The sequence below is a fragment of the Bos mutus genome, chromosome 4, assembly GCF_027580195.1.
Source record: "Bos mutus isolate GX-2022 chromosome 4, NWIPB_WYAK_1.1, whole genome shotgun sequence".
NCBI lineage: Eukaryota > Metazoa > Chordata > Mammalia > Artiodactyla > Bovidae > Bos > Bos mutus.
In genome coordinates this window covers 72,340,723-72,365,269 of record NC_091620.1, presented here as the reverse complement: position 1 = coordinate 72,365,269, position 24,547 = coordinate 72,340,723, and the positions used below count along the sequence as shown (strand labels likewise).

The 24,547-nt window shown below is 48.5% G+C and overlaps 1 protein-coding gene across 7 annotated transcripts in view; it reads right to left on the bottom strand.

The window, feature by feature from the left end:
• The window catches only part of ATXN7L1 (ataxin 7 like 1), a 254,909-nt gene that overhangs the window by 36,480 nt on the left and 193,882 nt on the right, over positions 1 to 24,547 (bottom strand). For 5 of the 7 annotated variants that reach the window (XM_005901437.2, XM_070369633.1, XM_070369635.1 and 2 more), the window contains one exon: positions 11,275 to 11,497. In XM_005901437.2, the coding sequence (XP_005901499.1) occupies positions 11,275 to 11,497 (223 nt within the window). Of the gene's footprint in view, positions 1 to 11,274; positions 11,498 to 21,261; positions 21,402 to 24,547 lie in introns of those variants that run through there. The other 2 variants (XM_070369638.1, XM_070369636.1) reach the window with 2 other exon arrangements.

Here is a 24,547-nt window from a genome sequence, read left to right as displayed (position 1 = left end):
GATGATGAGGAGAAGGCAGGAAAAGAAGGTGAGTGGGAGCAACTGGCCCTCCATATTCACCCAGAGTAGAGGACCACTTCCTGGGGGTGGCAAAGGGAAAAGACAGAGTAAGAAGCCTTTGCAGACTTGATCCCTTTCCAGAAGCCCTCGGTCCTGCTTTGCAACCCCACCTGCTTTCTCCATCCCAGTCTCCTAGGCACTGCCCAAGCCTGGACTAGTGGTAAAAGTTCCCACATGGATACATATTCTACAAGAGGGAGAGGAACTCCAGTCTCCTCTCATATGAACATGTTGTCCTCTGCAACCCTGAAGTGTGTGAGGCAATGGGGATTTCTGTGATGGCCCTAAGATTTCTTCCTCCAGAAGAACTGCATGTGCCCCCTTCTAGGCTGCTCCAGATTCCCTAGAAGCACAAAGTTCCAGCATCAGCCTCTGTTAGTGTCTCTGGCACTCTGTTAAGCCAGGGTTCCCAAGGCAAGGAGCTCAGGAGGTAGCCTCCGGACCCAATGAGAGATCACAGGCACTTAATGTGCCGACATTCCTGGGGAGTCGTGATGCTCCAAGACCATGGGAAAAATCAGCAACCAGAGGAGAAAGGAAGATAACGGGGGAAAACAGAGTCCTGGCGTGGTAGGGTACATAAAGCTGGACAGGCTGTCTCAGGAGTGCACTGGAGACCGGCCTGCCTGCAGGGGTGCTGCCTCGGGTGATAAGTCCCAGAGAAATTTAAGACACTCCCAGATCAAACAACCATCCCTGCTCAGTGCTTTCCTGCTATATATGAGAATGAGAAGCCTCACAATGAAAATGAGTACCTAGTGAAACTCACAGCAAGGCATGGACCTTTGAGGGCCTTTGAGGGCAGGATTTGAGATGGAAGAGATCAGGAATCAAGCGGATTCTGGAGGGAGCACTACTGCAGGGCGGAATGGAGCCTCCAGAGTAGCCAGGCTTTGCTCAGGAGTGGCCAGTGGGCGAGCTTCCACCTGCAGCCGCCAGAGGTCACCAGCTCCCACTGCTGGAGCTAAAAGCCATCCAGCCTGCCCCTACCAGGCCTTCCACAGACAGCACACCACCACGGTCACGGCCTGGCTCAAGCCCTGCGGCCAACACTGCCTCGGAGAGACAAGACTTTCAAAGAACATCTTCCGTGCCCTTGCCAGGGAAGGAGGGGAGCAGGGACCAGGGCGCAGGCCCCCAGCCTTTGCTTTCAGGAAGCTTTTTCTGAGCATAGCATCCCTGGCTACTGTCAGCGCTCCAGCCTCTGCTCCAGCTTCCTTCACAGTGGCACTTCCCCAGGAAGCATCTTCCCTATTCCTCCTTCTCTGTGTTGGAATCCAGCACTGGCCAGGCAGTCCGACACCAAACCACCTCCATCCAGAACGCCAGGCACATTTTGTTTAAACTTTCAAGAGTTGAGTCTTCACACTGATCTATAGCAAACTCGGGAGATGCTTTGCCCCTAATTAAATACAGTTTGTGTTTTTAAAAAATTCTAAGCTATCAACATCTCCTTTCTGCATTACTTCAATGTCATCACTGTCCTCACTGCTTGCCAGAACCTGGATCAAAATCCTATCATCAGATCTTCCATCTAGCCTCTTCCTGTGCTCAAGTCGTCTCCACCAATGCAAATCCAACCCTGCTATCCTGCTGCTTAGAGGGCTTTGCGGGCTTCCCATTGCCCAGCGGACCAACTCCACCCTCACAGCTGGCCCCACACGGCTCCCGCCCTTGGCACCTTCTCCCACAGCCTCCAGGAGCTCTAGCTCCTTGAACACTGTGCGTGTCTGCCTGGCTCTGGGCCTTGCGGTGGGTGGGCGGTTCCTTCTGCTGCTGTGCCCTCCTTTCTCCTCCGGGTGAACACGCCCCCATCTGCCTCCATCCGGTTGACGGGTCCTCTCCTCTCTCAGTGCTGGCTCTGCCTTCCTTGGTGTTTCTGCCACACTTATAACATCAAAGAGCAAGGTTTTAGTTCTATGACCCTGGGACCTGGCCAGATTATGAGCTACCTGAGGACAGGGACTTGGACCAAATGTATCCATCACTCCAGAGTTATCCCAAAGATATATATACTATTAGCACTTGGCCCAATCAGCGTCTGAGGAATAAGCCAATCTTTGCAATGAAGGTTAAATCATATAACACAACACGAAGTGGGCCAGCTCTACACCAGTACAAATGCTTCAGGAAAGGACTAGCCTCCAGCTGTTTCTATTCTTGGTAGAGGAGCCACTGAGATGACAAAGGTGGGGGGACGGGTGCTGACCTCCCCCCATCCCTTACACACAGCACCTCACTCACCCTGCCATGCACACACTGAGCACTGCTAGGTGCTAGGTGGTAGCCCACACACCGGAGGTCATGTTTCCTCCTCACCCACAATTTATAGATGAGGAACCTAAGGCTTAGAAAGGTTGGCCCAGGACACTAATTCAGCAAAGTGAAGGGTGGCACAGGGGCTGGACTTCAGGGTGCTCTAAAGGCAGGGCTCTTTACCATAGCTCCAGCTCCACCCCTGTCCAGCTCTGTGTGTGTCATCTCAGGCCCAACTCTTCATCACCTCGGACTTCTGTTTCCTCATCTCATCACAGAGCAGCCTTGAGGCTCAAAAAGGAGTAGCACAAAGGCAGGAATGCCTATGAAAGCATCTAAAACCAACAATGTCCTCTGTAGATACGAAGGACCATGGTTACTAACCTTCTTGGCTCAGACTCTCCCCCGCCCCCCGCCCCGCAACATATCATTTCTTTTCCCTCCCCAGTTGTCCTAGAGTATATTTTCCTCCTTAGATTCTAATCCCTATTAACATTTATTCATTTATTTTTGGCCACACTGCATGGCATGCAGGATCTTAGTTCCCTAAGGATCGAACCCTCATCCCCTGCAGTGAAAGCACCAAGTCTTAACCACTGGATTGCCAGGGAAATCCAATCTAGCCCCTAATTTTGTAACTCGACAAGATAAGTTGAGTTTACACCCAAGGAGCTGTCCATTGTTCTTCTGAAACTGAGGGAACAGGCAGCACTTAGACGGTTAATTTTCAGATGCCTCCCTGTCCTGGCAGAGATATTATGCCCTCTGGACGCCTGCATCTTCTAACCTGCCCCTCCTTCCATCCTCGTGCCCACCTGCCCTTTCTCTTTCTCCTCTTTCTTCTGTGGCTCATCACAGTAACCTGCATCTACTCCTTCAGGCCACCTGCTTTCTGCCCCTCATCCTCTGCCTCACTCCTTCTTGCTTGACACCCACACCTGCACCACCCGGGGCAAAAACTGGCCTCCAAATGTCCCCCCAACCCATGTCTTGTGCGAGGGGCTGAATCTGTAAGCAGGAGGCCAGGGAGGGACTTCTGTGGAACACCATGCCACCTCTTCACTTCCCTTCTGATCAGGGCATTCTTTATAACATCCTGGAACATGACATGCAGGGGCTGTGTTGTTGGTATGACTGTAATTATTGCCTCTAACTTAAAAGAAAGTACCTTTCCCTTCCTGCCAGAGCACAGAAGGTTTTTCCTTTTTAATCACTTAGGACCTAGTTCTCCATTCCTAACTCTAATAATTGTAACAGGGAAAAAGAATTCCACAGTGGCACATGGCACCCTGATTTCTCTTCAATAATTCAAAAGATCATTATTTATACCTGCTGTTTCCTTTAGCATCAGAAAAATCTCTGTGAGGAAAAAGAAGGCAAAGGAGTGGTTCTAGTTTCACAGACTCCTTCATTCGCTCACTCATTCATCATATATTTGCTTATGAAACATCTGCTGGACGCCAGATTCCAGGCTAAAAAATGGGGATGCAGCAGGGGGCAAAGGAGGCTAAAGATGCAAGTAAGTACCTTGTATGATGGTAGCTCTTATACTGGCAAACTGAGTGTTAATGAGAGCTTAGAAGAAGGAGCACCTCAATCTGTATAAAAAGTCTGGGAAGGCTTCATGGAGGAAGCAATACTCGTGCAGAGATTTTAAGCATGTGCAGGGACAGGTATCACAGACTTAATAGACATGAGTTTGAGCAAACTCTGGGAGATGGTGAAGGACAGGGAAGCCTGGTGTGCTGCAGTCCCTGGGGTTCCAAAGAGTCCGACACGACTTAGCAACTGAACAGCGACAAAGAGGGACAGGCAAGGAGGCTGCTGCCGTTAGCGAAACAGCGCACGCCAACACACGAGGCATGCTGAGGGGCTTCAGTGAGATCGCGACACCTGGAGTATGAAACGAGGGGGTAAAACACTGGCAGTTAGACAAGTGGGGAAATGCCAGATCATACATCTGCCTCCAAAGGGGTTAAACTTCTGCAGTCAAACACCCGAGAGCCATTGAAGAGTTCTGAGCAGGGCAGGGCCGCTGCAAGAATCAGGCTGGGGATCTGGGGTGGTCAGAGGAGTCAGGTTGGAGGGCCTGCAGTCCTATGAGTCTCTAGAATTCTCCAGCCTCGGCCAAATCCTGAGATGACTCCCTACGTCCTGTGGGAGCTATCAGTACTGAGCTGTGGTCTTGCCCCTAGTTCACACCAATGCCAAGCAAGAGCAATAAGCCAGCCGCCTTTCTCCCAGGGCGCCTGGCAGAGTGTCTCAGTTATCACTTCCGCCTCCACAGAGCTTCCACAGTGCTCCTAGCCCCCAGCCCTCACTGCCCAGGAGGACACGCCTCCCATCCTAAGCACCCACAGGAGCCCTGCCTCCTTGAGGAGGGGGGCCCTCCCCCACCTGCTGCCAGGCACATGCAGGGAAACCGAGAGCCTGCTGATTTTTCTTTCGCTCTGGCTCATTTTCCTTCTGGAGCAGCAGGCTCATCTCCTGCATTTTTAATAGCTGAGCACATTTAGCATTCAGCACACATGAGTGGGTTGATAAGGCCCAAAGAGAAGGCAACAAGCCATGCAGGGGAGGAAACCTCCTCCCTGCTCCCACCCACATCAGTGGCTTTGCACATTTGAGCTCCCCCATCAGCCCATCAAGCTGGACCAGGGAGGCTGAAGCGGCAGCAGGTGGAAAAGTCAGACACAAGAAGCTGGTTCCCTGGCAAAACACAGACATAAGAGCCAACTAGTCAGAATTCCCTCTTAACTTCCACCTGGAAACAAAACCCCTTTACTCACTTTCCTCCACCTTTATGGGCTCTGTGGACTTCAGGCAGGGTATTCTCTGGCGTCTGGATTCCCCAGGGGTGGTCCCCACTGGTGAACTAGAGGAGAGGGGCTCTGAGAGCCTGGGTGCTGGGCAAATCCTGAGTGCTGCGGGCAGAGGGGACAAAGCTGATAGCTCAGGGATGCCCCGTGTTCTCCTCTCTTCTAATGCAGTTACTTTTTAACCTCTCCAGGCACAGAAGGGAGAAAACAACAAGCCCATGGACCATTTAACCTTATGTGACTCATTGGAAAAGACTCTGATGCTGGGAGGGATTGGGGGCAGGAGGAGAAGGGGATGACAGAGGATGAGATGGCTGGATGGCATCACTGACTCGATGGACCTGAGTCTGAGTGAACTCCGGGAGTTGGTGATGGACAGGGAGGCCTGGCATGCTGCGATTCATGGGGTCGCAAAGAGTCGGATACGACTGAGCGACTGAACTGAACTGAACTGAACTGAGATGGCAGGAGGTGGGCCTGAACTTAGGAGTGGTGTTGTATGGCCAGACAAGTGAATTTGAGCTACTTGGAAAAGGGCATCCCTAACCTGCTATTAACCTCATCTAAAAGCCACGGCCCCCACCTGCAGGCACAGCTTATGTTTTGGCCTTTGGATGCAGAGCTCCTGGAAGCAGGGAACACAGCTCAGGCAGGGGGATTCTCTGCATGACCAAACTGGGTCCTCCGGCTCTGCTCCCACGGCACCCCCAGGAGCAGCAGGTGAATATGAGAAAGCAGGAGGGCTCCTTCCATCTGGGAATTTAGCAACTCCTGTCAGGAAGCATAACATTAAAGAGATCTGAGGAGTCACCGTCAGTTCAGTTCAGTTCAGTCGCTCAGTCGTGTCCGACTCTTTGCGACCCCATGAATTGCAGCACGCCAGGCCTCCCTGTCCATCACCAACTCCCGGAGTCACCTTCATACACCTGTAAATCAGAGAACCAGAGGGACCCACCCAGGGTTACCTGGCCCAGGTGTCCAGGTCTGTGCTATCTGATAGAGCACTTAAGATGAACTAGAGGGGAGGGGCTTAAGATGTGGCTGAGGATCTGGTGTTAACTTTTATTTAACTTTAATTCACAACTTAAAAATAGGTACTTGATTCAGTTATTAGAAAATGTTTTAATTCATTATATGTTGGAACAACTTGGGTACGCAAATCTACTTTATAATCACTATTTATTAAAATGCAATCTAAATATGGATCAAGTATTTCCAATGAAATTTTAGTGTACAAATTGAGATATGCTCTAAGTGTAAAACACACAGGGTTTTTAAGATTTTGGGGAAAAAATGAACTCTCTCACTGATTATTGATAATAATCACAGTATATTGATAATACTGTGGTTATATTAAGTTTAATAAAACATTGTTCAAAATTAATTTCACTTATTTCTTATCACTTTTTTCAGCATGGATACTAGAAAATTTCAAATTACATGTGTGGTACACATTATACATGATTAGATAGTGCCAGTCTAGACAATTCTAGATAAAGGGTTAACTGTCTCCAGGAATGGAAATCTTATGATCCTTTCCAATGGTCAGATCCATTTCATTCAGTTCAACAAATATTTACTGACAAGGGTACTGTGTTTGCTGAGTGTGGGAAGCTGCTGTGTAAAAGGCCCTGCAATTACCACGGAGCAGAAGGAATACAGAGGTCTCATCTACAACATCACAGAGGCATGGATAAGGCAAAAATGAAGTGCAGCGGGGATTAAAAGGAGATACCAGTATATCAAGTGGCTGGTAACAAGAGAAAGAATGAGAGAGAAAGGCTTTGAGAAGAAGGTGGTCCCTGGGATAGGCAGTAAAGAGCAGTGAAGCTTGAGCCAGGAGAGAAGGGAAGCCTGCCCACCCCCCTCCGCCCAGACCCCATTCTCGTGGGCCCTGCCCTTGGCCCCTGCTCCTCTCAAGCTCCATATCTGCTAGGGAAATCCCATCTGTATCACTGCTTCAATGCCCACATCTACGCTGACAACTCTCAAATCCCCATTCCCAGCCCAGGCGTTTTTCCCGATCTCTGGTTCCAGACAATACCCAGCAGACATCTCCACGCAGATGTTTCTCAGATACTTCAAACTCCACTGACTCCCTAGCTGAATTCCTCCTTTCCTCCCCACCCTAGACTCTGGTCCTTTCTGTCCTTCTCTTGAGGAAGTGGCAGGACCAGTCACTCAGCTATTCAAGCCAGGAACATTACCCTACACTCTTCCTTTGTACTACAAGCCCTAACACAGCCAGCCCCAAAGTCCTGCGGAGCTTCCCTTGGTATCTCCCATCTGGTCCCATCCGCGCACATCCACTACTGCTGTCCGGGTCCAGGCTGTCATCATGCCCCACCCGGGTCATACAAATGCATTTTCACTGTTGTGGCTGCTTCCCGAGTGGCCCCTCAAGCCACCTTCATACTGCTGCCACGGGGATCTTACAACACCTTAAAACCACTCCTCTCACAGCTCCATGCAGCTTTCAGGGTGAAGTCCAAATTCCCGAATAGCTCATACAGAGGAATTTTATAATCTGGCCCTCATTCATCTATTCAGTTTCATCACCTGGCTCTCCTGACAAGAAAGTACTTCTGTATGTTCTGTTTCCTTTGCCTAGGACACCATCCCCATTTTCTTAAAAAAAAAAAAAAAAAAGGATTAAAAAAAATTGTGGTTAAAAATATATTATTAGATTTATATATGTATGTGTGTGTACATATATATATACACATACGTATCTATATCAATGTAAGATTTATCATTCTAGTCCAGTTTTCTTTGTCTAGTGTAATTCCTATTTATTCTTCAAATTCAGCTCAAGTGTGACCTCTTCTGGAAAACCTTTTCTGAGTCCTCGGCCTGGGTTAGGCGCCCTTCTTCTGTGCCACCAAAGGCTTAGCTCCTGTCACACTGCTCTGTGTTGGCGCATGTTTCCTTTTACAGGCTTCCTAGGACAGTGCGTCTTATTTAATTTCGTGCCACCAAAGCACAGTGTACAGCTGTGCAGGTTGTGCACTGCACTAGATGTCAGGCTGAGGAAGTGAGTAAGGGATGATGGTCATTAGCCAATTGTGCTCTCTGGTCCGGGGCTGCATCCAGGCTTCTTTTTAGCCTGCACAAAGGTGCCACAGGCGACAAGCCCTGTACACCCTTACGGACTGTTACAGAGCCGGGACAAAGTGTCACAGTAGGTACTCACTAAATGTTAAACTGAATAAAGACGGATGGATGTTTTAGGTAAAGGGACCAAGGGAAGACATGGTGGGGAAGGAGTGAGGGGACAGTATCGAATGATCACAACTCGATTAAGGGGTTTGCAGCCAGTTTGTAGAGGGTGTTTATAGATAAAGCTCCTTCTAGATGTAGGTGTTTGGCTTTTAAAGGGGGACTCAGCCCTGCCTCTGCTTTCTCCCCACTTCAGGTACCCACTGGAACGGGATCTACGGTATATAATGGGCTGAGATTCCAACTCAAACTCAGTAGACAATTAAGAAACTTGGAGAAGTTTTGAGGACTGTGAATTAAAAATGACAAAATATTCAGGCCTGAAAATAAGACTTAGAGAAGTTAAGTGACTTGTTCAGGGTCATACAGAATGTTAGTGGCCAAGCTGGGACTTAAACTGACTTTTCTTGTCTGTTGGCCAGTGCTTCTTCCACACAGCCCTCTAGGGAAGCCTTCCTGAACTGAGGTAGGCCCTGGAAGCCACCAAATCAACTATTCCCAGCCCTCCAATACACCTCGCTGGTGTTGGCGGGCAGGGGACGGACCGACCAGAGATGAGAGAGAGGCTGCTGCAATCAACGCTCAGCCTCACTGGTCCTGCATCCCTTGATCTGTCTAGAATATCCACCTACTTGCAGTCAGGTAGATCACCCAGGACCTTTTTGCTCTTCACACAAGGTCAGTGCTGTAGTTTTTGGAGTCCTTTTCTCAGAATGGCTATTTCTATCATTGCAATCCTTTTGATTGCCTTTCTTCGGACCCTGTCTAGTATTTTCAGATTCTCTCAAAACCACCTTCTGTCTCTAGCTGAAGGGGCCTTGCCCAGAGCAGGGCTTAGTAAGTGCAGGCTAGCTGGTGTGACCCAAACATGGTGGCTGATCTAACCCCAGAGGTCCCCCTGAAGCCTTGTTTCCTAGGAGAATTCTTGGTGCTGTGTCTTGCCCTTTGGGACCAGGTTTATCATTTATAGCATTCACACTGTGATCTGTGACCCCCGAGTCTCCTCCCAACTCACTCCCCATGAGCCTTGTCCCAGTTTCCCTCATTTGGTTGCTCTAGAGCTCATTTCTAGACTCTGAATCAAAGGTTATCTTTTTCCATTTTGAACTTCAGTCTGAGTTTGAAGAACCACTTCTCTACTTTTACCAGGAGATTTTGCTTCTAAATCTGGTTGAGGAGTTATAGGAATTCTGTCCTTTGGCACATGTGACAATAGTGATAATGATAACATGATCATCAAATATTTACTGATGCGCTCTGCTCCAGACATCACACTTGCTGCTTTTAAAAAACTTAGACTACTACATCCTCATGAAAGTGAAAGTCACTTAATCATGTCCGACTCTTTGCGACCCCATGGACTATACAGTCCATGGAATTCTCCAGGCAAGAATACTGGAGTGGGTAGCCTTTCCTTTCTCCACTCTCCAGGGGATCTTCCCACTCCAGGGATCGAGCCCAGGTCTCTTGCATTGCAGGTGGATTCTTTACCAGCTGAGCTACAAGGGAAGCCATACTCACGGGGATAGACAAAATCCCGTGGGGCAGAGATATTGTTAACCGCATTCTTCATTTACACATGAGGAAAACAGGCACACCAAGATCGAGTCACTTGCCCAAGGTCACCAGCTGAGATCTGTATAGAGGCAGTGATTCAGGAAGCACTTACATCAGGACACGAGATGATGCCTTGGCAAACAACCTTTCAGGTGCTCTCCGAGGTCACCAGAAGAGGAACACTCACGCGACCAGCAGGCAGGCCCAGAGGCCACCAGTATCACTCATAGGCTAGGTCTTCCCTAACCAGTTACAGTCATGTCCTACAGTATGGAGATCCTAACACTTGGAAGACAGCAAAGCCTGGCCATGAACCCCGGCTGCATGACAGGTGATCCCCTTCTTGACAGCCACGTCTGAACCCTTCCTCTCTGTCGTGAGAGGCTCCTCAGTTGATCTGGCACAATTAGCTCTTTACAAAGTCATCATAATTTCCCACGTGCAGTGACAAACCAATTGATGATGACTTTCATCCACAGCTTTCCCAGCTATGAACGTAAGTGTAATTAACTAGCATGAATTAACAGAAGACTTCTTCCTCTTTAAGTATATAGATGAACAATCTCCATACTTATCCCTCATCTGCCTTCACAGGGCCAGCAAGATAAGGCTGGAGGCTCTGTACTAAGCCGGTCCGTAAGGGCTCTTGGCATTTGAAGATACTCATCTTCTGCTTCCTGTCCTCATTTTCTGTTTGGTTTCCTATCTGTCCATTCCATAGGTAACCTTTACTGACTTTCCGTAAAGATGGAGGTAAAAAAAAGTCAATTAAAAGCCTCTGATTTTTCAGTCATCTCAGCCAGCCCTCTCCCACCCCATCAAAGTGGTGATGTTCTCTTTGGATTTCCTCTCTTCCTCCTGTGGTCAGCTCCCAATTACCTGCCTCTGTTGGCAGTTACTTCACTGAACAGAGACCAGGCTGCTTGTGATGGGGGCTCTGTGGGGGGCCTGCCTCCCAGGGCCCTGGGCAGGGCCATGGCCTCACTCCCCTCTGGGCGGACTGGCTGTGGTTTTGATTATTTATACCAACACTTCTCTTCACTGGGACAGAAAATTGAGAGGTGACCGTATAACTGAGGAGTATTTCTCCGTTTACTCTCTTCTTAGACACAACTTGCCTCAGCTCTCAGGAGTGGAAAAAACCCCCCTGTCAGGCAGACGGTCCTTTAAAGTTCCCGGTTCTCTCCAGTGTTTAGGTTTCTTATCCCATCACGATGGTTTTCTGTCCCTTCTCTCCCCACTTCCCCAGATTCCTGGACACAATGCCCAGGAATAAAGACAATGGGTAAGCACTGCTTCCTGTGGTTACAGGGACAAGCAGCGAGAACAGTCAGCCAGCCGCCAGCACCCACCCGACACTCACCATGGTTTGTCCCTTGATCCCTTCGCTGAAAAGATTGTGTGCTGTTTGCTGCTGGAGGTAAGTAGATTGTCTTTGGGCGTTTTGAATGGCTTTGAGGAGCTGCTGGCAGAGTTGTGGCCGCTGAGACAGGTTTTCGTTTTCACCTGTACTAGGGATGTCCTGGAATTGGAGGGTGGAGACGCCGGAGATGGAGAAGGTCTACACATTGAACCGTGTCTTCTCTCTACAGGGGGAGAAAGAATAGAACTCAGCACGTCATCTGTAGCAAGTGAGTCACATGCATGCTAGTATACACAACAGGCAGAGAGCAGAGTGCTGATCTTGCAGTGCTGGCCCCTGGAGCCTCTGTTCTGACTACAGTTTGCTTGACATCCTGTCCCGCCAACTAGCAGTGATTACCTTCTGAATCTCTGTATCAAATGGCACACTGCACTCGCGCCAGAGTTCTCACCGGAGGCGTTTACCAGGCAATCCTCCAAAATCATTGCCACAGACGGGAACAGAGAGGGGACGCCAGGTGTTACCTGGGCGCAGTGAGAGAACCACACAACCACACATCCTCAGACAGCCACTTAGAGGCCACAGGGTCCCTGAGGGCAGTGAGGAGGGTACGACTTTTAAGAAAGCCAACAGAAATTTCTCAAACCTGACCCCCTAGCGCATGTTAAGTCACTTCAGTCATGTCCAACTTTTTGCAACCCCGTGGACTGTAGCCCGCCTGACTCCCCTGTCCATGGGATTCTCCAGGCAAGAATACTGGAGTGGGCTGCCATTCCCTTCTCCAGGGGATCTTCCCAACCCAGGGATTGAACCTGCATCTCTCATGTCTCCTGCATTGGCAGGCAGGTTCTTTACCACTAGTGCCACTTGGGAAGACCCCTAGTGGGAGCACTGAAATCACAAGGACCTGCAGGGCTGAATGAAAGCGTCCTCTAGATCTGGGAGGTGGCCAAGCTTCTGTCCACATGTCCCTGTGGCCTTTCCAGGACTCACTGAGGCCCAGGGCCACAGGTGCCATGTGAGGACTTGCAGGAAGACATAACAATGGAGGCAGAATCCACAGGAGCAGGGCCTGGACTTGAGCAGCCAGGTCCAGCTTCTTGGGGTTCCAGGGACACCAGACCCGCCCCACCCGTCCACCCTCGGTCATCTGTGGTCTCAACTCGATGGGTGGGATGAGGATGCCGACCAGGAGAGCAGGTGCCCAAGGCAGAGCTCTAGTGCATGCCCACTACCGTGGTTCCCATCTGTGACAGGGTAACAGATTTGATAAATGTTAAAGACCCCTTCCCAAGAAAAATGCCTCCAAGTCCTGTACACAATTACAGGAAGGAATCCTGAACCCCGCCAAAAGACAAATGCTCTGAAATCCTAAGCCCCTTCTGGCTCCCTCTTACCTACTACAGAGCCCCACAAATATAACACTTATTGCCTAATTACTATGTGTAAGTGAAATAAATGAAATTATAACAGATACCCTAATGCGAAAGACCAGATATCAAAAGCTGGACATCTGGGTTGAATGTGATAACGAACAAGATGAGGGCGAAGCTGGCAGATCCCACTGTCCCTCCATCTCCAACCTGAGTCTCAGGCTTTTCTCCTTAGGGAGATATTTCTGGCTGCTGTTCCAGGTACTCTGACCAGCATAACAAGTCTTTGGGGTTTCTCTGTGCTCCCGCTGCCAAGTTGTCTCCAAGCAGACTGGCTCTAGTCCTCTGAGGAAGTGGGAACTGGGAGGAGAAAGTGGGTTTTTGAGGATCATCTGATTGTTGGGTGTTTTTTTGCCTGACTAGGGTTCACAGGTTGCCTGCACTGAGTAACTTTACTGGGGAGTCTTTCTTCACAGAATCAAGAAGAGGCTTTGCATACATGTGCAGTTCCAGAGGCATCACATTGAAGGATTTGGAAACCAAGAGTTCTAGGACCTCTGTTTCGATGTACAAGAGAGGACCCTGGGCTGAAAGCCAGGGGATTCAGGCTCCAACTCCAACCGCATCACATTATTAGGCTTATGACCTGGAGTTCACCACTTAAACTTGCTCAGTTTCCATGCCTGTATCTGTAAATGAAGTGGGTCCCTAGATGGCCTTGAAGGCCTCTTTCCACTCTATTATCATGAATACAAGGCACTCTTACGCCTGTTCCTTCTCTTCCCATCTCTCATGACTCCTGAATGTTACAGCAATAATTACAGCTAAAGTATTGAAATATCTTACTCAGGTGGGATCTTCCTTGGAGGAATTCATCTTTCATAAAATTGTACTGGCCTTTACAACCCCTCTGAGACAGGCAGGAAGCAGCCAGCCATCTCCACCCTCCTCATGGCTGACTGGCCAAAGAAGACCCAGAGAGCATGAGGTGACTAGCCAAGGTCAGGGCCAATGGCTGTGAGAGGAACGGGGCCTCTATGCTGTGGGCAGGGACTGAGCTGCTTCTCAGGAAGGCAGGAAATGGGGTGTACTGTGACCAAGATGCGAAGCTAAGAAATTAGGAAGTGCAGGACTTAGAATCACTGAAGGTTAGAACTGAGTCTTAAAAAGTCAGCTCATTTGATCTGCTTGTTGACAGACGAGGTTATCAGTGAGAGAGGTTACCAGTTACCAGTCTGCAGGGTTGAGACCAGAACCAAGCCTTCTCACTTCAAATTCATAGCTGTTTCTGCCCCTCAGAAATGTCTTGCTTAGCAATTTTTTCTATTGGCAGAAGCTTCCAAAACTAAAATAAGACTTGATTTTTACCACTACTGCTTTGAATTTTTCTGCAGACTTTATTCACTCATTTGCTCTCATGTACTCAAAGCTGGCAGAAGGGGTGGGGGGAAAGGATGTGCAGAAATATTCCTCTGTTCTTGGTGGGGGAGAGAAACTTTCAAAATGAAGAGAATTTTTATTCTGTTAAACTAAGAGCTGAAAATAATACAAGTGAGCAAGATAAATCAGAAGGACGAGTGACCTTAAGGACAAATGAATGGGCCAGATCAGTGATTACAAAATCACCCCCAGAGAATGACACTTAGTGACCTTGCCAAAACATTCTGCTACTTAACTCACAGAAAAAATTAAATCAATGGATAAGCCTTTTTCTTCTCTCTGAGAAGAAAAAGGCTTACACACACACACACACACACACACACCACACACATATAGGCTTTCCAGGTGGCTTAGTGGGTAAAGAACCCATTTGCAATTCAGGAGACACAGGAGATGTGGATTTGATCCCTGGGTTGGAAAGATCCCCTGAAGGAGGGCATAACAAACTACTCTAGTGTTCTTGCCTGGAGAATCTCATGGACAGAGGAGCCTGGTGGGTTATAGTGCATAGGGTCACAAAGAGTCAGACACAACTGAAGCCACCGAGCACACATGCGTGTGTGTGTGTGTGTGTGTGTGTGTGTGTGTGTGCATGCTCAGTCCATATAAATATTCCCTTCTCCAGGGGTTCTTTCTGATCCAGGGATTGAACCCAGGGTCTCTCACATTGCAGGCAGATTCTTTACTATCTGGGCCACGAGAGAAGCCATATAATTTTTTCTTGAATGACCAATTAAAAGAACAAATTGTATACAAGAGAATACTCATCAAATTTGGAAGATGGCCCTTCACGCTCCTATTTTAACTGGGAGATTTCTGTATCATAAAAAGAGATTGAAGCAGTATTTTACTATTTGCAAAACTATTCCGTGTTGATCAGACTACATCTGTCACATCTTCATGGTATTCCACAAACAGACCTGTACTTCTGTCCCCTCAGCTTTGACAAGGAGCTTACCAGCCACGGTGCAGGTGACAAAGCCCGTGTAAGTGGGGAACAGTGTCAAAGTGATTGGAGCTTCACTTAGGAGATAAGCATCACACTTCATTTGGGTAAACTTTTGAAAATGGGTAGTACTGATGTTTGGGTAGGGCAGAGTAGATTTTTCATAAAGACGTAATACCTATCCAATCTGTTTCTCTAGTCTGTGAAGACCTTGTCGGAGAAGTGGGTGGGCTGCTGATGGGAAAGACAGTCTTAGTTTCTTGTAGAAAGATGTTGTCAGGCAGGTGGAATGTCTCTGGCTAAAGTGTTCCACATTTACATCACAATCATTCTGATACAAGAACTCACCTACTTTGGGTTTACTCATCCCCACCCCCCCACCCATTTTGGTCAAGGGATTGCCTCAGGTGGATCCCTATAATTATTCTAATTACATTTGCTTTGCCCAGATGCGTTTAAAGAACATTGCATTTCTTACCCACTATTAAAATATTCTATAGATAAATCTCAGAGAAAAAAATCCTTTTCCTCCAAATTTTCTCATTCTTTGTTAATATATATAGATGCGTTAACAAAACTGTAATCAATCGATACCTTGGATTATTCTTTTTCAACTTACGTTATTCTACTCATATGTTTCTAATTCCCATATATAGGTCATTTTAAATGGTTAGGTAATATTTAATTAGGGCTTACCTGGTGGCTCAGACAATAAAGAAACTTCCAGAAATGCAGGAGACCTGGGTTTGATCCCTGGGTCAGGAAGATCCCCTGGAGAAGAGAATGGCTACCCAATCCAGTACTCTTGCCTGGAGAACATTTAATCACTGACATGTTGTAGACTACTTAGTTCTTCTCTAACTACTTACTGTCTGACTTTTTTCTTTCTTTCTTCTTCTTTTTATAATTTAGTTAAAAAGTCATTCAGGATTATTTCTTTGAGGTGTAGTTCCCAAAGTGAAAAAGGCTATAGTTCTTAAAACACATTTCTTTCTAGACTGTGGAACAGAAAGACCAAACCAATCTATTGTGCTGAGGCTGACTGTGAGTACCAGTTACCTTCCGAAGTGAAAACAGGAAATCACTGTCAAGACGCTCATGCAGAATTAAGTGTCCACTACATCAATAACAATCTCAATGACTGATGTTGGATCAACAACCTCTGCTCTCACCCTTTTTGTCCTTTGACCAAAAATAATAATAACTTACTAAGATTTTCCATGTGCCAATGGAAAGATTTCTATGAAAGAAGAACTCTATGAAACACTTGGATTATCTTATAGTATTTAGTTCTTACAACAGTCTGAGAGATGCACAATTATTATATCCGTTCTATAGAAGAAGAAACTGAGGTCAGAGAGACAAGCTGGCTGAGTTCATGGAGCTAGGAAACATTATACCTGGGGATGTCTTCAGAGTCTGGGCTCTATCACCTTGAGTCCTGGAAGATGCTGCAGTGGGCAGGGAGCACCTGGAAGGCTGCTGGACACACCTCTCCTCCCCAGTGAATATGGGCATTTCAGCAGGGCACCTGACTGCCCCAGGGAGAGAGGGGGAAAACACCTAATTGGCAGCTATTAAGGTATCAGCCAGCCACAGCGTGAGACCTCAACCTCCAAGAGTTGGGGACCCCTGGACCAAAGCAATAAAAAACCAAATCCTTTTAGTGTTTTGTATTTCCATCACAGGAAATTCGGAGCCCTGCCTCTGTCACCAAGACCACCTGCCTCACTGTGTATGGTTAGGTGCCACCATCCAGGGTGCCATCCCAGAGGCCAGATGAGCAGGGGGCTGGCAGACGCTATGTGGGGAATCCTGGTGTCTCCACAATTCTCTGCCTGTACTCTCCACTGGGAAAAGTCTACCAGGTTCTCAGGCAATTCTACCTCAGTAAAAATTCTAAACCCTCCCCTCCCCTTAGGCTTATTCACTGAGATATTTTTATACTCAGAGCATCAATGTCCTGCATTTAAAACCTTAGCACAGACGCCTCATGAATGGCCAAGCCAGCTGCCAACACCCAATGTGGTTCCCTGTATCAGTTTTAGAAAGAACTCATTGGGAACTTTCCAATATGGTGTTTAAGGGATCAATTCCACCCCACCCCCTCAACAGAGTGTGCACACATACCACAGTCATTTGTGGCCCGATACGCCTGTGTAAGCTCCCTTGGGCTGAGGCCAGCTCCTGGCTTGCTCCTTGGACAGTGCTGAGTACCTCTTGGCCCCCATGTCTGAGAGCAAGCGTTTGGCAAATCATTAGCTGGGTTCTATTTTATCAAGGGATTCTATCTGCTTTAGTAGTTGGAGTCAGGATGCTTTCCATAAAGGACACGTCTAAACTTCCAAAAGTAAACTGAAGCTGGACTGTGAGGGGCAGAGCCCAGACTTCAGCCTGGGGAATCATGCAGGAACCACCTAGCTGTATCCTGTGGCCACTCGGTGAGGTGGTGGGGCAGGTATTCCCCCAGTTTGCAGCTGTGGACACTGAGGCAGGCTGCATTTGGGAAACCCGTCGAATTCTATGTTGGAAGTCTATGAAGACCCAGAAGTGGAGAGCAGGGTGTTAGCATGTGAGCTTGTGGTCTCATTTGCCACAGTTGTGGCAGGGCATTAAATACAGTGTGCTGGGGTGGTTAGAAGGGGGATATTGAATCAGCCTTCCTCAGCGGGGAGGAAATGAAGACACAGGAAAGTCAAGTGACGAGGCAGGCAGAGAGCAGCAGACAGAACCATGCCAAGCAGCTGTGCCGGGAGTGCTTGTGAGCTGCCTGGACCCCCGTCCATTCTCAGGTTGGGGGAGGGGAGGCAGGGGCGGGCTTTTTAAAAAGCTGTCAGGGCCTGAGTGGCTTCGAGGTGTTCCTTCAGGCGGGGGTGCCCGTCACCAGTTAGCTTAGACTAGATCTTCTTTACCTCTCTTCACCTGCTACCCAGCCAGGCAATGCGCATCACTTGGGGCACTCTGACAAAAGGCATTGTGTGGGCCAGTGCCTACACTGCTCATGTCAGCCCAACTCTCAAATCCCCCCAAAGGGCTACGTTTGTTTCTCGGCCATCTGGTTCCCCTGTGCCCATTCATTCACTTAGGAAGAGGAGCAGCATTTCTGGGTGCCTACTATGTGTCAGGCTGCTTTTACACCCACCAGTTCACGTATAATCTACCCAACAACCCCTCAAAGTGGATACTGTTAGCCTCCTCATTACAGTTGGGAAATTAAAGCTTAATGAGGTTATGAAACAAGACCAAGGTCACATTGACCTTGGCAGTTGGAAGGAGAGCCCAGGCCTGCCTAGCCCCAGAACCAATGCCTTTTGTATCTCTGGGATGCCCTCTTTTCTCCGCACTTAAGCGATCCAACCTCTCGGAAGATTCTTGACAAAGCAGCTCCCATTTTCAGAGCTGGCCTGGCATACAACGCTGAAGTCAGAAATAACTTGGGATGCTATTTACTCCTCCCTCTCAGTAGCGTCCCCCTTTCGCCTCTCTTCTCTTAGTTATGTATCCTCAGGTGTGCATTTCTGGCATCAAGCACTGCTGGGTAGGATTTGGGGAGTCCCAGGGACTTTCCAGGGCCCTGAAGTATTTCCATCAGCCACCAAGGATGCGCTCACTAGACACTTAGCCAAGCTGAAAAAGAAACCCCCCCCCACCGCCCCCAGCAATGTAGACCAGTGGGAAACAAACACATGTACACACCGCTGGGGGTACTTTCAAGGGACGACAGTTCTCTTAAGAGCAACCTCGTGCTGACGACAGCAGTTAAAAAGCATTCACAGACAGCATTTGATCTGTTAACCTGGTAATTTTAGTCTGGAAAATAGACCTCAAGGAAATATCCTCCCCCAAGAAAAGTTCAAAGACAGTCTTAGCAGCACTATTTAGAATAGCAAAAAAAAAAAAAAAAAAATACCACAATCAACTGGATCTATGATAAAATAACTGAAAATGACAGGTATGATGGTTATCTCAACCTAAGGAAATGTGTGTGTGAGACAGTACTACCCAAATTCACAAGAAAATAAAAAATATCACCAATATCTATAAACACTAAACATTACTTTATAAAAACATGAAATATTATATATATATATAAACAGATGAAAAGTGAAAGTGAAAGTCTCTCAGTTGAGTTCGACTCTTTGAGACCCCATGGGCCATACAGTCCATGGAATTCTCCAGACCAGAATACTGGAGTGGGTAGCCTTTCCCTTCTCCAGGGGATCTTCCCAACCTAGGGATCAAACTCAGGTCTCCCGCATTGCAGGTGGATTCATTACCAGCTGAGCCACCAGTGAAGCCCAAGAATACTGGAGTGGGTAGCCTATCCCTTCTCCAGCGAATCTTCCCGACCCAGGAATAGAACCGGGGTCTCCTGCATTGCAGGCGGGTTCTTTACCAGTTGAACTACCAGGGAAGCAGTGCAATATGAACAGATATGTATCCATATATCTGTTACTATATATATGGATACATAACATAGATAGATGAGGAAAAAAGGGAAGATATAGGATGGCTCTGGTTTTGTTAAGGTTGTTTTTAAATCCACACAAGAAAAAAGAAAAATACACAGCAACAAACACTAATACATTCTTAACCAGAGAGGCCAAAAGGGGAGAAAACAGGTGCAAATTCAATAGGAGGAAGGACCGAAAAGCATATGTTAAAGTCACACCTCATTTGTTCACTCATTCATTCACTCGTTTTTTTTTTTCTAGCATCTCTTTCACACTGAAACACAACAGTAGTGATAAGAGAGACGCTGCCATGGCCCAGGGGGTCCCTCAGGAAGAGGAGACGATCTCCAGATCCAGGTTGACCACTACCTGGTCATCCTGAGAGTACAGAACAGGGTTCCCATGGGAGGTGGGCTGAAGAACTTGAGGCCAGTGTATAGCCAGTCTGCCCCTGGGGACAGAGCTGTCATCCTCACCTTTTATTGACCCAGCTGCTCCCATGCGTCCAGAGCCAATACAGTAGTGGAGCGGTTGACAAGAAGTCCCACCGGTATGGTATCAACTCCTCCATCAGGGTGATCTCTGCCCCAACCACCAACATACCCACTGTGCAAGTCACATGAGTGTAACAATGCCACCACAGCCCAGGTGACAACTAGTGGCTTCCAGCTTTGTGATAAGCTGTTGGATTCTCCCTGAAGATGGCACAACTGACATCATCCCTGCCCCAGGGGCACCAAGGAGATAGGAGCGGCAGGCAGCCGGACACTGGGCAAAGCTGGGGTATCTCTGGTGGGAAGACACAAGGACAGGGGGATTCCCAATGTCTAAAATTACTCAAAAGCTGGGCTGAATCTTCCCAAGACTGTCTTGAGGCAATGTCAGTGGCCTTACCCAGGTGCCTTGGCTAAGCACACTGAAAGCCCTGGCCCTGATCTCAGGCATGCGTGGTCCACGCCTCAAGTAGGGCTGGAGGATCCCAAGGTGAGAGGCTGGGAAAGCGCCTAGGCCACTATCCACCTGAGACCGCTCAGTGCCACCCAGACCTCCTCTTCTTGGGAGAGCAAGGCCAGGGCCCCCAAACCTGTATTTTCAAAAAGATTCCAAGGTGATTCTCTTGTTCTGCACCAGCTTCGGGAGTCATTGGAAATGTGGACCAAACACTGCTGTCTTTGGAATCAGAAAGATCTGGGCTCAAATCCCAGCTCTGTCACTCATTAGCTGTGACTCGGGCAAAGAACTTAACCCCCTGAGCCCCAGTCTCCCTACCTATACAATGGGGACAATAATGCCCACGTCATACGGTTACAGGGGGCAGGTGCCCCTGTAGCACCGTGAGGGCCCCACCGCAGCACACGCCCCATGCTGTAATTGCTGGTCCACTGGTACAGGAGTCCCGTCACTGGGCGCATCAAGGGCAGGTGTCCCGTGCCCTCTCTCATCCCTGGCATTCAGCCCAGGGACTGGCCCCGATAGACACGCACTTCGTTTGCTGTTGAAGAAATGAGCCTGTAAGGATTGATAATACATGGAAGGTGGTTGCCCTGGTGACAACTCACAGTAGGCACTTCATACAAATCCTCTAATACCTGAAAATCTAGACTTAAAAAAAAAACCAGACAAGAAGTAGGTTTCCTAGGTGGGCAGCTCTCCACCTTCTCCTTGCCCTGAATTAAAACTATTCCGCTTATAAGAATGCTCTGGGATCACACTGTTTAAAAACACGGGCTGAGTAAGGAGAGGCCAGGGCGGCTTGATTCCTATCTGTACCGACCTTCAATTTCAGGAGTGCAGGCCACAGTCTTCTACAACAGAAGGTGCAAAGTCCCAACTCACTGCTAAGCTCACGGCGTCACTCAGAACCACTCACCCACGGGCTGTCGTGGTCCTGCAGCAGCCACTAATAACGGAACCATTTCTGTTCTCCTTGGAGTGGCAGTTGGCAGTGGCAAACAGGAAGTTGTCTTGAAGCAGGGTGTGGCTTTGCCCTGTCAATGTACGCGCACAGAGACACCACTTGTTTTTCCCCCCTCCAGCCCTTTTCTGTTTCCCTCTGCTCCTTTTTTTTTTTTTTAAGGAGTAGAAGGTCTGAATTATTTCAGTGAAAATACTTTTTTTTTTTATATGATTTAAGATCAAACATCATCACCATAAAAACAAAACCCAAGGGTAGAATAGAAAGGAGTCTAAAATACAACAAGGGTCTATTTCACTATCATTAGCCACTTGCTTGTGGCACTGAGTTAGTCCCTGGCTATGCATGAGGGGACGTGAGCCCTCCCTTGGTTTTCCTGGGCACACGGGAAACCAGACCCGCTAGAAACCAGGCCAGGTGTGTTGCCAATCATGCTCGGGCACCGACCAGTCCGCCAGGGAGCCAGCCACCAACATGGACTCAGGGCCTGCTGTGCACACACACTGGACTCAGGACCGTGCACGAATAGCAAAGAAGGAAAAACACAGGTTGCCAGTTTCCAGCAATTTTTAAAGTGCAGCGAAAGAGACCCGAAACATTTCTTAACACTGCTTGCATATAAAAATAAGTGGTGTTTTACCAAGAAAAATCAGTGGCAAGTAGATAAATGCATCAAGTGTGGTTGGAGCTGCACATACATGCAGAGAAGTGGGGGTGATGGACTGCTAAGGTTCAGTGTCACTGCTTCCCGGGGCTAGGAGAGGTGTGCTAGAAAAGTTTCCACTCTATTCCTCCTCAGGCCCCGAGGCTGGCGCCTCCAGAAGGCCTGTCCAAAATAGACTGGTCCCCAACCCAGCCTCCTACTCCTGACCTCTTTCTCAGGCAGCTCATCACCCCACTCCATGCCTCAGCCCTGTCCCAGTGCCAGCCCACAGCCCAGGAGCACCGTCTAAGCTCAACCTCAGACTTGCTAAATGGATCGCAGGCTGACAGCATGCTCCGCCCGCTGTGACCTGGGCCCAGCCCCCAGCCATCCTGTGTAGCAAGTGTGCCCTGCGCTCACACTTACACATCCAGGGGAGACAGCCTCGCCATTTGGGTAAGGAGGCTGAGCCACTGACACGCTGGGCAGCACGACTGTGGGAGCCGTTTGCTGGCTCCTGGCTGAGGGCCCTGGCCAGTCAGAACGCACGACTTCCCCTTTAAGAGAGCACGCCCAGATGCGATTAGGGAAAGGCAGAAAGAAAAGCCCGGAATGGCCAGGGTTGTATCCTGAATTTGGCAGATGAACTTGGGTTTGCCTGAGCAGCACACACAGGAGGTGTGGTCGGAGGAGACAGCGTCCTCAGAGGAGGATCGGAGCAGCCACCGGAGCAGCCACGGTTGGGAAGGGCCGGGTCCCTCCTGCAGCTCCATTGCACGATGGCCCCTGCAGGTTGCCTGGGCCCCTGGCCTGGCCTGGTCCCCGCGCCTGCAGGAACCTCAGGCCTTTCCGCTCTCCTTTCCCTCAGGGCCTGTCTGTCCTCACGGGCAGAGTCCACTGCAATATCCAGCACTATGTTTTGGAGAGACGTCATTATAAAGATCGAAAAATACTTCTGTATTTTTGTCCAGAAACAGTTTTGGACATTTTTACTGTGAATTCAAGTGGAGAGTTTTTATTCATTCTTTATATTTAGAAAGTTTATTCCTTGATCTTGGCAGGAGACAGTAGATTTGGGGGACAGGGGAAGGGGATGTCTAAAAAAGACAATGGATCCCCAAATGTCACGTGCTATATGATTCCACTGATACAAAATACCCAGCATAGGTAAATCCATAGAGACAGAAAGCAGATTAGTGATTGCCAGGGGCTGGGGAAGGAGACAGCGAGGAGTGATTGCTTAAGGGGTACAGGGTCTCCTTTGGGGGTGGTAAAAACACTTTGAAGTCAGATAGAGGTGATGGATGCAGAACACTGAACAGACTGAGTGCCACTCAACCACAATTCAGGGCTTTAGGGTGATTAATTTTGTTATGTGAATTTTACCTCCATTAAAAAAGAAAAAGAGCAGTATAGTGTGTTTTAGGTATTTTTATCTTCTACTAGGATCTCTCCTGTGTTGCTTGCAACATTTCCTTGTAAAACTTGCCTATTAATCTTAAGTTAACCCTGGCACAAGAGTATACCCCTTTTAACAAGAAGTAAAAACAAACCTTTAAGACACAAAGGCTTTCCAAGACGCAGAAGTATGCCTCTACTGGAGAATTTCAGACTGTGGGAAGACAGCATCATCTCAGGCACGTAAGCTGGGCAGTGCTGACTTGGCCTTTGCAAGGCCACCTCAGGTTGGGACTGTCTCCAGCAGCTTGACCATATAACCAAAGCCAGAGAAAGAGAGTCTCCTAAGGAGAATTATTGTAGGAGAACATGATTTTGAGTCTCTAACTTTAGGCTTCCTTTTCTCCTCTTTCAGAGTTTCTTCCCAGAATATAGGAAAACCTGCTTCTGGCTGGAGAGGGCTGTGCTGCTTGAGGAGGCGGGACTGGCTTCTATAATCCATTTCTTTGGAATGGAGCCAGTGGGAATCAGGGAGTGTGGCCTGACCACCCACCTAACCTAGCCCCACTGGAGGGGGCTGGAGACAGGCTGCTCCCAAGAGTAACCCTGTGAGCCTTGTCCTCCAGACCCTAGGCCAGTGGGTCAAGGGCTCACAGGCACACTCCCCCCACTCAGGGGACTGTCAAGAGGAGGCCTGCTGGATGTTGCAATACCCAGAAGAAACGCAGATGAAAGGGTAGGCCCCATGGCCTGGGAGTCTGAGTCCTTCCAGAAACATCTGTGAGTAACTTTCCTACAGTCTGCTGAGAGCTCCAGGAAGACCTGGAGGACAGAGATGTCACAGCTTCCTTGGGGCTGCTCTCTCCCAGAACCCTCTGCTCCTTCTGGTGCTTCCCCTGCCTCTTTCAGCCTGTTCTCTCTGCTCATTTCAGGTACCAGGTAATAAGTAGGTGGCCTAGCTTTTCAGGAAACAGATAAGATGGGGACTTCCCTGGTAGTTCAGTTGGTAAGACTCCAAACTCCCAAGGTAGGGAGCCTGGGTTTGATCCCTGGTAAGAGAACTAGACCCCACATGCCCCAGCTAAGAGTTCACACGCGCCAACT